Here is a 15,770-nt window from a genome sequence, read left to right on the forward strand (position 1 = left end):
AGAAAAACAGTTTCACCGCTGGAGAAGCAACAGTGGCTTCCTAACCAGAGGAGAAGACTCTTCCTCTCACAGCTCTCTGCTGGGCACAGCCCATGGTCTGCTGAACCATTGCTGCCTGTGTCCTGGCATCAAGCCACCAGCTCCCTGCCTGCTGCAGGTCTCAGGGTGGCTGTGGCACATCCCAGCTCCCCTGAGACACCTCACTCACCTGGGTTAGGATGGATGGGAGTGCTCTCAAAAAGGACTGTGGTGCCACCATTGCAGAGTGGGCCATAGACCACATAGGTGTGCCCTGTGATCCAGCCGATGTCTGCCACACAGCCAAAGATGTCCCTGTCCTGGTAGTCAAACACATACTGTGCAAGAGAGGAGAAACAGTGAGGGGTACAGCCTGGGCCTGCCCTCCTGGCAAGGGGTATAACTGAGAGCAGTGTACCCTCTCCCAGCCCTGATATTGCATCTTTCCACTACCTCTGCAAGGACACCTTCCTGCAGAGACTTTTTAAAAACATTATAAAAAAAAAAGTCAGGTGGTTTACAAAGGTGGAGGAAAACTCAAACTGCAGTCAAATTTGCTCTTTTTCAAAGGAGAGCTACAGCCTTTCCTTCCTTCCGCTGGTGTATAGACAAGGCTGATCTAAGTACCCTGTAGCATCACAATGAGAGAACTTTCAGGGTGAGGATGGTCCCTCCACACCTACAGGACCACATGGAAGGAAAGGAGTTATAAGCAAGGGCAATATGGTGAAAGACACCATGAGCCACCCCAGGCACTGCTGAGCTCCAAACACACAGTAAACACTCAGTAAAACCATGAGCTCAGCAAGGAGCCCTTTGTAGGAGAACTGAAGCAGTAAACAGAGGGACTGCAAGATACCTCAGCCAAGAGCCACCCCCACTTGCCCGCAGGAGTTGGTACCTCTGTGCCTCAGCTGGGTGAGTGGCAGCCCCGTGCCTGAAAGCAGGCAGAAAGTAGAAGCAGCTCCCTGCAGAGAAGGACTTGTGGGTGTTAGTGGATGAAAAACTGACCATGACCCATCAATGTGCACTTGCAGCCCAGAAAGCCAACCGTGTCCTGGGCTGCATCAAAAGCAGTGTGGCCAGCAGGTCAAGGGAGGTGATTCTCCCCCGCTACTCTGCTCTCCAGGTGAGACCCTCCCCTGCAGTGCTGTGTCCAGCTCTGGGGTCTTCAACATAAGAAGGACATGGACCTGCTCAAGTGAGTCCAGAGGATTGTACGAAGATGAGCTCATAGTGCAACAAGGCAGCACATCTGTTCCCTGCACTGCCTATGAACTGCTGACTCATGAGTGCTCTGTGGCTGGGATCCATTACCTTGTGTGTGAGAGCAGCAAACAGCAAGTAACCAGCTTGGGAATGAACCAGACCCTTGGGTTTGCCGGTGCTGCCTGATGTGTAGAGAAGGAACAACATATCTTCACTGTCCATGGCAGCAGGCTCACAGCATGCATCCTCCTTCATCATCTCCTGCAAGAGAGAGAACTGCTGTCTCACAGGGTCACACAGGCTTCCCTGTGTTGTCCCTACATGTGCTTGTGCATCTCTTCCCCAAGCTTCCCACTGAGCACCTGCTCCACCCTGCTCCCCCTATACCATCCTCCCGCCTCTGTACCTCCACTGCCTCTGCTTGCCAGCCTGAACTCTCTTTCGCCTTGCTGAGCTGGCAAACACTCTGCTCAGCCAGAGCAGACCTGCTGAGTAAGAGGCAGTTATTTTTATGCTGCCGCTGCTCTGACCAGCACAAAAGTCTTCCAGAAAGCTTTTCTAGCACTAATTGCTTGCAGATGGGATGAGCAAAGGCGGGGAGACCTTTGTGCGGCTCTGGAGAGCTAACAGAAATGCACCGCAGGGGCTTACCTCTTCAGAAACCATGCTCCATGCTGGCAGCCTGGCCATCCTGTGTGCCATGACTAACAGACACGCAAGCAACCTTGCTGCCTGCTTCCTTGGACACAGGCTGCCAGTGGCACTCGCAGAGGGTGCCAGGTCTGCCAGCAGAGCAGTGTGTGACAGTGCAGTGGCAGTCTAAGTCTGGGCTCACAATGTGTCAGCCCGTGTCTGGGTTGTTTCTAGCCCCTACTCCACCCTACTACAAGCCCTGGTTTGCTCTGCCTGCCCCTGACAGTACAGGGCTGGTGCTGTGGAAAGAGCCACCAGTTACTCATCCTGACAGTTCCTGGAACTGTCCTGAACTTGTGTGCAGCTCCAGCTACCACTTCTGCTGCAGGAAAATGTCCCCACATCGTGTCAACACCAGCAAAACTGTCATGGCCAGCCAGGACCCTCTCTCCACTCCGTGTCCCTGATGCCGGTGTGGGCACATTGCCCAGGGGAAGCAGCAGTAGTGCCAGGCAGCCTCTCACCTCCTCCAGTGGCACGTCCTGGGCTGTGATGGGAAACTTGCTGTCAGTCCTCATGGAAACCAGAACCCGTTTCACTCCTGGGCACTGCTTCACAGCCTGGTCCACTGTCTTCTTTAGCTCAATAACCTTGCCGCCTCTCAGCCCCTGATTCACTGTGATCACTGTCTCTGACTGGGCTGCAGAAGGCAGAGAGCCCGATAAGCAGCTCTGCCCCTTTCCATCAGTCACGCAGCAGTTTGGCTCCACCATGACCCTGCGCCTCTCCCTCTGTCTCCCAGCCCTTGTTACTCATGTCCTCCATTTAGCAAAACCAGCAGCTTTGCGTCTTTGTTTCCCATTCATTCCTGCCTGTGTTGCATCCCCTCAGAAGAGATCCTGTATCCCAGCCCTTTAGTCCCTTGAATGAAGGAGAGACCCAGCCCACCCTATGGGCTGGAAGATATGTAGTGATCCCATGCCATTTCCTGGGGTGCTAATCCCTGCTCCAGAGCCATATGTCATGGCTGGACAATCAGTTAGCCCAGGGAGTCTTACTCAGAAACCTTCTGCCTTTTCACAACCCTGAATACTCCAGCTGACAAACCAACAAGCTTAGCACTGTCCCCCAAGGGCAACAAGTGTCCCTGTTACCCACTGACTCTTACCATCCCGGATCCTGTCTGCTAGGGACTCTGCACTGAACCCGGCGAACACCACAGCGTGCACAGCCCCAATGCGGGCACAGGCCAGCATGCTAGCCACTGCCAGTGGGCATGGGGGCATGTAGATTGTCACCCTGTCACCCCGTTTCACCCCTTGCCGTTTCAAGGTGTTTCCCAGGCGGCATGTCAGCTCCAGCAGTTCCCTGCCCAAAGAAGCAATGGCACAGTTAGACTTTCTTACAGATCTTGCCCACTTGCATAAAGACGGGGGGCTTCAGAGTCACAGGTACACAGCTTACATCCCTATGCACCCTAACCCCCCCACTCTGGAAGTCCATGGGAGAGTAGTAAAATGTCAGTGGGAAGGAAAGGAAAAGACAATCACTAACATGGGCTGTTATTTATGGAAAAGAAATAGATAAGAATGGCCTCTGTACAGAGCTTGACACTCTCACTGGCTAGCATGAGGAGCCAGCCACACAACCAGCAATGGCCACTGGCAATTCCCCTGACTCAGCAAGCCCACAACCTCAGCTGACTTTCCCAGTGACAGCTGCAAATTTCTTATCAGTCTGTTCAACTGGACCAACACACTATCCTGCAAGGCTGGAAGCTACACATGAGGCGTTAGTTATCCTCCCCCATAAAAACAGGGCGCCGTGCTTTGCTAAAGGTGGGAAGGTCAGGTCCTCCAGAGTTTGTGCCCACCAATGAGAACAGCTGTAGGAAAGCAGTGAGCAAAACGATGTTTCTCCCAAGAAGCATCCCTCCCATAAACCAGAGCTTGGCTGTCAGTGACTCATGTCATGGAAGGGCTGTCCATGCAGGGAGACTGGCACAGGTGAATGGTCGTGTTTGTCATGTGAGGTCTGGAGCTAGAGAGGACAGAGGGACTTGGTCTGTGTACAGAGGGACTTAAGTGGATTCTGCAGGGAGACTTGGAGATCAGGCAAATTGAGCTGGAAGTTGGGGACACCACACCAACCTGTCAGGGTTGGACAGGCAGTCCCCCCAAAGAGTCAAATCTAGCAGTACTGCTGATGTGCAGATGAGCATGGGACTTCCCAACACTCATGCAGCTGTGAACCTGGCCTCTCTTGCAAACCATTCACCTGCAAGTTTAGACACCAGGAACCTTGCTGGGAAGGCACATGTGTGTGACTTTCCCATGTGGTCTTACCTACAAGCATTGCCATGATGCAATGAGGGGCTTGCATCTGCCTCCTCGGCTAGAGTAGGGATCCTTGGGGGCCCAGAGGGTTAATCAGGCTGAAGTCTCAGATCAGCACAGACAAGCCAACAGCCACCATATGGTTGCTCTGTCTATGTGAAGGGGTGCTGCATCCCCTCGCATGATGCACATCAGCAGATCAGCCTCGTGCAGTGTTCATGCATGCTGCAATGTGTTTCTTGTATGCTCAGAGGTGAGTACTGACCTGTACGTGACACGCACCTCCTCTCCGGGTTCATCCTTCTCCCAGATTAAGGCCACTTTGTCTGGGGCTATGTGAACATGTCGGTCCAGACAATTCACTGGAAAAGATGACCCAGTCTCATTGCCAGAGCAATGCTCAGCACCTCTTAACTCCCATAAAACCAGTACTGGCAGTCCCATTTCAGATCAGAGTCAGGGCTGTCTGAGTCTTTTCAGCATTAGCCTTGTGCATTCACTGAAACGACCTTTGTGGATGCCAGCCAACAGATCACAAGCACTGGTCCCAAGCCCGTTACACTCCCCACTGCTCCAATACCTACCAGTTCCCATTATCAGCTTCCCTCTTAATTACAACCTAACACAGTCCAGAGCAGAAACTGCCTGAAGTCCCTTTGGAGGTCACATCCCCAGTGCCCTCAGAGGGCCTGGCAAACATTAACTCAGCCATCACTCCACCCAGCACTACCTTGCAGCTGCCTCTGGGGTGGACTAGGGCAGTTTTTTAGTGGTGGGGCTCATAAAAAACAAATGTAGGATGAAGATCTGCACAGGAAGGCTGCAGGGTGCATTTGTCCGAGATGGAAGGAGAGCCAACGCCAAGAGCACATGGCCCCTGGCTTTCCAGGAATATGGTAGGCTGAGGCTTTGGCTGTAATTCTTCTGAGAAAAGTTTCATGCCTTGCTGGCAGCTGCAGTTTCCACAGAAGCCTTGTTTCCCTTTGTGTTTTCCTTAAACCTGCTACTGAGGTCATGAGATGATGCAGCAGCCCCAGTTTGCATGCCTTTTTTTCCTGACCATTTTTAGTTTTACCAGGAGAGAAAGAAACACACATGAAAGGGGGAACGGTAAGATCTCAAAACCCAAAGGCAGGTAACTCCTGCTCTCCTGCCCAAATGGACTGAGTAAGGTGTGATTTTAGAGAGGTCTATCTTGTATTTTGAACACTGGGACCAACAGCACTGTGAGTAGGACACAGTGTCACCAGCCTCTATGTCTGTCCCCAGTAGCCACCCTAAGGCAGTAGCCCCAGCCCACAGAAGAGCCTACCACAGCTTTGGGGACTTCCAGTACTGCTCATTGTTCCTGTATTTTGCTTTCTGCAGATACATACTGCCTTTGCTGGGCAAGGATAACCTGTAATGCTGCTCGCTGAACGCATAGGGTTTGATGCTGTTGCCTGTGGTCCTGCAGAACAGAGATGCTGAGCTGCTGTGGGATCCATGGAGGCTGAGGGAGAGCAGCCTGGCTCCCAGCACACTTTGATCCAGCTCCAGCCTCTCCAGTGACACCTGATTGCCCCCCTAGGACCATCCACATCCTTACACTACAGCCACTGCAGAACCAACCAGACCTTCTAGGGATCCCACTCACTTCCACCCTTTAACACTGTGCTCCTCTGATCTGCTCTGAGGGGCACCCACAGGAACTTGGTGGGCTCCCAGGTCTGTCTCCCTCCTTACCTGCCACGTTCAGCTGCCCACCCAGGAACCAGGAGACCCTGCCCTGGTGCAGGTTGCAGTCCTGGACAGAGTAGAAGGGGGTGATCCAGGTAAGCCGGCTTCTCCCTAGCACTCCCCAGAAGGTATCCTCCTGCTCCACGGACACCTTGTACAAGCCTTGGTGGTCCTTGGGTCTGGGGAAGGCGACGGCTTCAGGCATGTAGGCAGTGATGGGCCCGTGGCTCCAGGCTCGGGCAGCCACTGACCCGAGGGGGCATCTGAAAGCCTGAGGAAGAGCTTTGGGGCAGCAAGCCCTGGCCAGCAGTCTAGCCATCATTGCAGAGCGCCTTCCTCTCACTGAGAAGATGGGTGCCTGAAGTCCTCACAGCCTCTCAGGACACCCAGCCTGGCCAAGATGGGCCCCTGTAGGAGCTGGGGCTGACTAGACACAAACCAGCTCTCCCGCACAGGGAACCCAGATGCCCTTCTTCCTGCCTCGTTCCTCTCCTCCTCTCTTCTAGAGCACTACAGTGAAAAAGAAATTCAATCCCTTTAAGGGAGGGGAAAGGGGTGGCTTGTAGAAATATTTGACTGAAAATAACCTTCATGCTAATCTGAGTCCTGACAGCTGCTCTTGAATGGGAGCCAGATACAGCGGGTGCCTGTGCTCCCCACAGGAGCTGAGATGCCCGGGCCAGATTCTACCAGCCCACTCCCACTCCCACTCTCCCAGGGCTGTGCTGCATCCCCAGGCACCTCTGCTTTCCCCCTAGTCACCTCCCTCCCACCTCCGTCTACTCATCCCCATCCCTTTTGCACCCCACAACCCCCTACCCCTCCACTGCAGCCCCTGCCTTGGTCCTCCACTGGCCATGAGGGCAGCCTGGGGCAGCTCATCTGGAAAAGTTAGGGTTGCCTTGGGTGACAGGACCATCCCTTTCCCAGAATTAAAGCCTGTTCCCTGCAGAGCACTAGGCTGTGCTGTCTCTGGTAAGTCAGGGAAGGTTTTTCTTCTGCAGCTGTCTGCTGCAGGAGGGGGATATCGCATCCCATCCCACCTCACTGCTAGGGGGCCATCAGAGCTATCCCCTCCAGCAAACTGGGCTGGGCTCTCTGCCTCCTCACAAACACTCCAGACGGGTCTGTACCACGGGGTGGCCATGGTGGAGCAGGGGGTGGTAGTTTAATGTGAAACACTGCAGTCCATCTCCTCACACTGAGACCTCCCACCACCCACTGTAGCAGAGTTAAGATGCTTCCCTGCCTTCCTTTTCTTCAAGCCCTATATAGGTAGTGCTTTTTAAGGCAGAGCTTGGAGGTTTCCTTAATTTCATGGACCAGGCTCCCTTCCCTTCCTAGGGGCCACAAGAGAGAGCAGAAAAAGGCTCTCCCTGCAAGCAGGGCTGTTCTTCCCAGCGAGGCACACCGATGAAATCAACAGCAGAGAAGAGAGAGTTAGTAGCTCTCCTCTTCATTCTTCATAGTGTGACACCACTCATAGTCTGCAGGGCTGGTATGTTTGGTGAACAGGCTGGACACCAGTACAGGAGACAAGCACTATTTGACATCAGGTGCATTCATCCCAAACCACACACCTGATTTGTAGCAGAGCTGCCCCCAGAGCTAGGTGAGGACCTACAAGGGCTCCATCCACCCAGGGAAATGCAGTCCTGTGGGCTTACAGCCCCTCCACAGAATCAACGCCAAGCAGACCTGTTCCACAAGCAAAGTCTCTCATTTCCTATGCATGTCTGCTCTGCCTCAGCCTTTTTCCCCTGTAAGACAATCAGGTTTTTCCATCAGACCATCCTCAGAGTCCCTTAGCAAGGTGGACAAATCTCAGCTCCTTCTCTGATAATTCAGTATGGGCTCCCGCTGCTCTCAAACCAGAGCTTGCTTTGGGGGAAATCCCTGTCAGTGCCCTTCTCTCTCAACAAGCAAACTCGTGCTTGCAGTGTCTGGCTGCCACCTCTGCTCCTCTGGCTGGCCTGGCCCTGCAGCCTGCTCCTGCACACCAGGGCGGGTGTGATATGGGGTGACCCAAAGCACCAGGGCAGTGCTGCATGCTAAAGCGACTTGCTCTCTGACCAGTTGTATGCCATGATGCCTAACTTCTGCCCCAGGTACAAGGACACCCCTTTCAGCTTTGTCTTTCACCACAAAGGGAGAGCAGCACCCAGGCCCCATCTTCTCCATGCCTGGGTAGGGAGGAAGGTGCAGACCTCTGTGCTGCTTTGGAGCTCCCACCTCTGACTACAGCCTGACATCCAACCCCCTCTCTGCTTTGACTGAATCCTTGAACATCGGTGACCGGACTCATACACAGTATTCCTGTTTAGTTTTATTCTTGTTCATATCTTTACAGAAAATGGCACATAAATCACAGATGCTGGATGACTAGAAGTTGTTACAGCTCCATATCTCAAACACCTCAATACTGAATTCTTTTCTCACTGTATATACATTATTTACACACCATGGGCTATCATCTAACACGTCAAACAACCGGGGGACAAAGACAAACAGGGACTGAATGGAGGGGCTTAACCTTTGATGGAAGAAAAACAGTAGCTCCAGGGGAAGGGTGCTCACAGCTGAAAGCAGGACAGAAAGGGTTGCCTGGAAGTCACTGTCCTACAGCTTTTGGGGGTGGGGAGGAATAGTGCCTTACCAGGATGGGAAGGTGATGGTACCACGGAGCAGGTTTGGCTGCGTGGGTCTGCAAGTGCTTGTGTGGGACTGGCTGGGAGACATATGTACATGTTACAGGGTGTATCGGGGGTGGATGTGCATGGCTGTCATTCCCTTTAACACTCAGAGGGCGAGCTGGACAAATTTAGTTCAATAAATATATTGGGCAGATGTTGTTGTCTCGCCTGAAATATTCAAACATATTCAGTTTGGCTCCTCTGCAGGGGTGCAGGGCTTTGGTGTTTGGGGCAGTCAGACCTGGCTGTGGTGGCCAGCTCTGCGGGAGCCAGCAACATGGGCTGGGGTGCCAAGTGGGACCAGGGTGTGGGCTAAACCTGCCTCTGCCTGACAAATGGAGGCAAAACTCAACCACTCTGAAGCTGCAGCCCCTTCCCAGCAGACCCCAGCACCAAGTGGGGAGAGATGAGTGGAAGGTGCAAACCACCCTGGATGGAGAGTCACCATTTCATGCTAACACTGCCATGGGCTTGTCCCACTGCAGCCTGGGCCAGAGGCGGAGGTGATGACCAGGGGAAGGCAGTGGGTCTGCCTGGGGCATGGTGGGATGGGGAGCCAGGGGAAGGGGCCCAGGCAGTACTGGAGAGAGATGTGCACCGAGGAGGGGCATGGCAGCAGGGGACAGGCTCACTCCAAGATGGTGGATGGGGTCTGGGGCTGGAGCAGGAGGAGAAAGCCCCAGGGATGGTCACAAGGCTGGAGGGACCCAGAGCTTCAGTGTCGGGTGGCGATGATGATGGGACTCTTCCTGGTGTCCCAAAAGGAAGGGAGGGTGAGGGGATGAGGGGGTGAAGAAGGCCCAGCAGCACAGAGGAGCGAGGGGCAGGGGTATGCTCAAGGGGAGCAGGTGGGGGGCACCCCTGCGAGACAGCCCCAAACACAGAGACCGGAGCCCCACTCCCCAGGCAGGGGCAGACGGCGGGGCCTGGCAGTCTGAGGGGGAACGCAGCCCCCGGAGGATACAGTGTCTGTCGGAGCTGGCTCCCGTCTCCTCTTCCCCCCCTAGATCAGCTTCTCCTCCTTCTGCGACGAGTTCAGCTTCTCCGTCTGTCTCTCATCCTCCTTCGCTGCAGCCTCCTCCCCTATCTCCGGCTTCCTGCCCGGGGCTGGGGTGTCCCCGGCGATGGTCCCCAGGACTTTGGTGCTGTGCTCCTGAGCTTTGGCCCTGAGGGCAGCAATGCTGTTTTCTCTCAGTTCTTCCTGGGAAATGGTGGTTTTGGGATCCGGGCCCCTCTCTTCCTTGTCACCCTTGTCAAGCTTGGGCAGAGCCTGGCGCTCCACCTCCGTCTTCCTCCCCGCCTCAGCCGCTGCCTCCAGAGACTTTTTGTGCATCCCTAAAAAGAATTGTTGGTATTCGGGTTTAGAAAAGCGCCTGGGCATGGGAAAGCCATCTTGAACTGAAAACAGCAAAGATAAAGAGAGGCCAGAATTAAGGAAAAGCAGAAACCCTTGCTTCACGCAGCAGTCACGGTGAGACGCTTGCTCTGGCCCCCACCTGAGGGCAGCCCAGGCAAGGCAGCTGTCTGCTGGGGCCACCTGGCCCCAGCATTTGTGGCCTTAGGGCTGCCCCCAAAGGTCTATAATTATTCTCCCCTTCATTTCTATCTGTGAACCTAAAGCTAACTTGTCCCTGCATGGGGATGAGGGTCTCAGACATCAGAGTTGCCTGAGACTCACCGAGGCTGGGAAGAGAGATCCCCCATTGCCTATTCCTGTATCAACCCATTCCTCACACAACCCACCCCTCTGCCTCTCTGAGTTTCACACAGATAGAAGGACAGGACAGCCCATCGTCAAGATGCCAGACACTAGCTTTGGGGCAGAACCAGCCTGAAAAGTCAGAAAGTGGGAAGCAAAGAACAGGAGCATGGTAGGGTAGCTGCTACCTCCATGTCTGCACAGAAAACCAAGTGAAACCAGGCAGAAATGCAGCTCCCCCAGGTGCAGAGAGCAGGAGGCAGCAACATGTTCCCTCTGGGACTTGGGGCAAAGAGAGCAAATTTGTGGGTCCTGGCACTCTACACAGCATCATGGGGCTGGGAGTGTCAGACCAGGACAAGGGTTGGAGCCCCTGCTCCAGGGCTGGGCATGAGGGATGCTCACACCATGGGAGCTGAAAGCTAACACCAGCCTGAGCATGGGGGGTAAATGCCTGCCCCAGACAGATCCTGCAGATCAGGAACCAAGGACCAGCAGGGATTTGGGATGAGCAGTCAGACCCTATTGACGAGGGCTGTTGGGGGATAAGGGGTGGAGGATAGCAGGGATGGGGGACCTCATCCCATTGCCCTCCACCCATGTTTTTGACCCAGCTCTGGTTTCTTCCTTGCATCCCCCCACTTTGTCTTGACCCGCTCACCATCCCCCGTGAAGGCTGCTGCTCTCTTACCCAGGAGCCAAGGGGCACAGGACTCCATGATGCCATCCTTGGCAGACTTGAGGATGGACTCGGGCAGCGGGATGGAGTGACGCACCATGGCACCATACAGCCCGTACTCAGCCATCACACTGCTCCTGCCCCAGCACTTCTCCCTCTTCCGCCATTTGGCCCGGCGGTTCTGGAACCAAACCTGGGGTGGGCAACAAGAACAGACGTGGGTTTTTGGGAGGAGGTGTGTCAGTCCCCTTCCCGCACGGGAACGCGTGTGTGCTTGTGCAACAGGATGAAGGCAGATGCATGCTCATCCCTAAAGCACTGCACCCTATTTCCCCATGCAGCAGCTTCACTCCCTCCCTTGCAGGAACAGCAAGGGCCAAGCATGAGAGCAGGTTCCATCCCTCTCTGCAGGATGTAATTAATTTACCATCATGGCATCTTTTTCTAGTGGCTTTTGGCTCTCGTGCCTGGGATTTTCTTTCATTATTTACTGGGTGTCTGAGCTGCAGCACAGGGCTGCGGGCAGTGGTGCCTGCAGAGAGGGCTGGGATGGGGGCGGATGCTTGGGAGAGGCGGGAGAAGGGGGAAGCTGATCTGTGTGCTTCGCCCTGAATTCCCAGTTTGAAAAGCCCCTCATCTTCTCAGAAAATTGGCAGAATAATCTCTGAGCTGTGACCTGGGGGGCAGTGAGCAGAGAGATGGGTGGCGATCGTGGAGGGGGGATGCTTGCAGAAATCTATTAGCGCTCTCTCTCCGATTTCCATTCCTCTTGTCTCCATCGCCCTCCTCCCTCCCCAGCTCCCCTCCCTTCCTGCCGAGCAGAGGCATCAGCTTTAGATGAAAAATTGCTCGAGGTCTATTCAGAAGGAGGCAAAGGAAGAGTCAGCCCCAGGGGCAGCCCAGGCCTGATTGAAAAATAAGTTAATTTCAGTTTGAATCGATGGGCCTCAGGCACTGAAATATCACGGGAAATTAAAGCAGCTGGTCCCCAGGGAACCACGCCATTGACCTGCGCTAATTAATGCCATGGAGTTACCAGGCCCCTCTCCGAGAGGCAGCCCCTCCCTCCCCGCGGACACCCCAAACACCTCCTCATTTAACTAATTAGACTCACAGAAAATTGGGTGTTAATTTGTTTAGGATTTTTTTTTCTTTTCTATTTTTTTTCCCTCCCTTTCCCAGAAAGTACACGGCAGAATGGAAATGAATGGCGGGGTCTCGCTGGCAGATGGATGCTCGGGGTCACTCCGCAATCTTCTCCGACTTGATTGCTTGATTAGGTCGTTAGCACATTAAAAAAAAAAATTGCTTGCCGTCTGGCGCTGGCCTGATGAGTGGGATGAGGCGGGAATCGCCTGGGTAATTTATCTTTTTATACTGCAAAGAATTTGATTTCAATCTGCAGATATATGGAGGTGCCTTTGACACCTGTTTAACATTACAGAGCTGACAGCTTAACCCTCTCTTGTCCCCTCTACCCATAGCCGTGGGGGAGTTCAGGCTGCAGTGGGAGCACTGGGGGACTGGGGCAGACCCCCAGCTCTGCCATGGGGACCACGAGACTGATGCTGAGAAGTGATGTCCTCATGCTGTCAGCTGGCAAGGCAAGCTCGCCTCTTCTACCTGTGCAGAGGGGAACTGCCCAGCATCGAAGCCATACGGGGGCAGAGCTGCAGGGTAGGCAGAGGACTTGCTAGTGCTGGTGACAGCCCACCTGGGCCATTCCTGGGATCCTGGCTGGCCTGGCCCCGCAGGGAGCTCGGTGGGGTGGTGGCCCCAGCGGCTGTGATCCCAGCTTCTCCCAGCAGAAGACACTCTGTGCATGTCAGAGGGGAGTTTAGAGCCAGGCTGCTTCACCACATGTCACCTCATCCGCATGATAAAACAGTCTGATTTACACTTTCATACTGCCAATATGTAACCCCTGGACCACGGGTGGCTGCAAATCCACTGGGGCCTGAGCAAGGACCCTCAGGAGTGCACAGCTTCCTCTCCCCACCCGCTCCTCCATGCCTGCATGACACACAGGTTTGCTCAGTCCTGCAGCCAGCAGGATGCTGGTGGGCACTCTCACTCCCGGAGGCCAGCAGGCAGAGCTGCAGGGGACTGGCTCACTCCCTCTCCAACCTCAGCACAAACCCCTGTGGTTCATTTTCACCCACCAGACCGGGGTGGTGGGGCAGCCACCCCCCGACACCTCCATGCTGCTAGGGGCCAGCTTGACCCACCAGGGCCAGGAGAGGGATCTTGCCTGTTCTGCCCTGGATAGACCAGTACAGTTACATCCCTCACTGCGCAGATCCTCTCTATCTCCTTTGGATTCAGAGAGAATTCCTGCACAGTCCAAGGGCCAGCGCTTGCAAATCTGCCTTGGTTTGGGGCTGCAGTGACACCTTTCCATGTAGCCAGGGCAGCTTACGGTGCTCAGCTCTGCACAGCTGTTTTTGTCACCACCTGGGACCTCAGCCAGGAACACATTTTTCCATCAAGTATCAAGGGGGAAACTTTTTACTCTCCTCAATTCTCTTTTATCCAGGTGTCTCTTCACTGATGCTTTTACCACCTCTCCCTTTCCCCTCCCTCCTGCCTTGACGCCCCAAACATCTTCCCTCATGCCTCATGCTCCCCTGCCCTTCTCCTTAGCCAGCTGTCAGCCTGCTCCAGTGCTGCCCACTGCCACTAAACCTGCTGGTCTGGAGCATCCCCTTTCCCATGGCAGGGCCATGCAAATGCCGGAAACAGCAGAAGCTTTGCCAGCTGGCAGCTCAATTTTGACTAGAGCCGGTGGAAAATTTTCCATCAAAAAATGCTGATTCAATTGCACAGGAAAAACTGTATCCGGCCAGAGGAAATGTAATCAGAATTATCTATGGCTTTCTTCTGAATGTCGTATTTTAATCTCAGCCGCCTAAGACATGCAAAACCTGTGCTTTAAAACCAAATGGGAAAATCAAAATGACATCAACATCTCAATAAGATCATTCTGAGATCCTCCAAACCAGTTTTTGTCATTTGATGGGAATTTCCTCTTGGAGAAAAAGGAAAGTTTGAAATCCCAGAATTTTTAGCAGAACGGAAATCAGGAGGACTGACCATCTTGCTTTAATATCAGGAGCCGTATCTTCATGTCAAGCATGAAGTCATGTGAAACCGGTGGTTGTCAATATGGCTGGGATCAGACCCCAGCCCAGCACCTCTGTTACCATCCTGAGGAGCACAGAGGGACAAACTCCATCATGACACTGGCAGCCCCCACACCACTTCAGATCAGCAAAATTATTCCCCATGGCCTGTTCTCAGGATTTTTCCCTCATTCAGATCAATCAGTGGGACTTTCTTCTGGGAGAAGATCTCACTGCTTTCTTCAAATTTCTTAACATGTTACCGAAATTTTCCCGTTCCTTGATTCTGAGCTGAATTACACACTGGTTTTAGTAATTCTGAGGTATTTTTGGCTGCGTTGGTACCTCGCTTTTCATGGAGAGGGTTTCACCCTTACCCTTACATTTACTTGTTGCTTTGGTATTCTGTGTCTTTGGCTGCTTGTTGTCTTTGCTTGGAGATATCTACTCTACAACTTCCTCTGGCTCTGTAAAATTCAGGTTGCTTCAAGCAATGTTCAGGTTTGTCCATGTTTCCTCTTGACCCTTCCCATCACATGGATCTGCTCAGCTTTGTGAAATGATTTATTGATGTGGCTGTGTACTACACACCTTCCTCCTCACATGTTTCCACCTAGTCCTCCATTGCACAGCCCAGGGTATGGTGAAAAGGTCATGTCTGTCCTTCTACACCTCCCAAGCAGTGGTGAAAACCCTGATTAATTTTAGACTGAAGCACATCAGATATTTGTGAAAAGCTACCACAATCTGATGTGCAGAGGTGTCTTTTGGACCAGTGTGCTACATCTTAAGATGATTTACAGCTTTTTATTATCACATGAACACCCTCTGTGAAACATAGGAAGCTTGATCCAGGAACCCTATTCTCAAAAAATGGGTAACAGAGTAATGGGGACAGGTTTGTCTTGCTATCCACCAGATATGTTATCATCTGAGTTCAGCCCATGCATGGACGTTTGCTGTTTAGCAGCCCAAAGCACTCTCCTGGGCTGCTCCTGATGCTCCACAAGTGCTGCCCTTGGCACACCAAGGGCTGGATCTGGGGTGGTTGCTGCCATGGCCAAGCTGGGGGCAGCAGCCAAGCATGCCTCTGACAAGGCTGCCAGACACCCTCCATGCACTGGCAGCAGGGTAAGACAATGCTCACTGAACAATGCACGCTGCAAACTGGGTATGCCGGCACACCCTGAAGAAACTGCAGGCTCTTCCATATCCAGGTGTTAGTCCTCTAGGCATAGAAAAGCTGCAAGACCAAACCCCATCACTTCTAAAAGCCTGCTCTCAATATGAAGCAGGCAAATGGAGGGTGGTAACATTACACCTTGCTTAGAGAGGATCTGCCCATCAACTGGTCAGAACTGAGCATCACACACTCTCATTTGGTCAGAGCTGGGCACATCACACTGACACTGTCTCCTCCAAAAGCAGCACAGCCAATGAACCAAGATAGCAGCAAATGCCAGCTGTCATCTTCCGGATTCTTGTTCCACATGTCTGTTCGTCTAAGGGCCCGTTACCAAAATCATCAGTACTGCAAAGCCTTACAGATGGGGATGTTTCTAACTTTAACCATCATCTAATTCTCGCTCAAACCAGTAAAAGTTGAGGCACTCTGTGCTCAACCACAGGGTTGCAGCATTTTGGAGTCAAGACTGGCAAGGT

General features: G+C 53.3%; 2 protein-coding genes across 2 annotated transcripts in view; one reads left to right on the plus strand and one right to left on the minus strand.

Moving 5' to 3' along the window:
• Positions 1-6,031, plus strand: part of ABCD4 (ATP binding cassette subfamily D member 4) — a 24,879-nt gene extending 18,848 nt beyond the window's left edge. The window contains exon 17 of the mRNA XM_026849904.1: positions 5,565-6,031. Coding sequence (XP_026705705.1) covers positions 5,565-5,614 — 50 coding nt within the window. The 3' untranslated portion in view covers positions 5,615-6,031. The remainder of the gene's footprint in view (positions 1-5,564) is intronic.
• Positions 1-15,770, minus strand: part of LOC113480757 (acetyl-coenzyme A synthetase 2-like, mitochondrial) — a 33,142-nt gene that overhangs the window by 4,311 nt on the left and 13,061 nt on the right. The window contains exons 2-8 of the mRNA XM_026849901.1: positions 10,999-11,179; positions 5,922-9,943; positions 4,462-4,558; positions 3,029-3,228; positions 2,385-2,560; positions 1,336-1,488; positions 209-356 (exon numbers count right to left, since the gene is read on the minus strand). Of these exons, the coding sequence (XP_026705702.1) occupies positions 209-356; positions 1,336-1,488; positions 2,385-2,560; positions 3,029-3,228; positions 4,462-4,558; positions 5,922-6,237 (1,090 nt within the window). The 5' untranslated portion in view covers positions 6,238-9,943; positions 10,999-11,179. The remainder of the gene's footprint in view (positions 1-208; positions 357-1,335; positions 1,489-2,384; positions 2,561-3,028; positions 3,229-4,461; positions 4,559-5,921; positions 9,944-10,998; positions 11,180-15,770) is intronic.

The sequence above is a fragment of the Athene cunicularia genome (assembly GCF_003259725.1).
Source record: "Athene cunicularia isolate RWA chromosome 5 unlocalized genomic scaffold, athCun1 chr5_part1, whole genome shotgun sequence".
In the NCBI taxonomy this organism is placed as follows: Eukaryota; Metazoa; Chordata; class Aves; order Strigiformes; family Strigidae; genus Athene; species Athene cunicularia.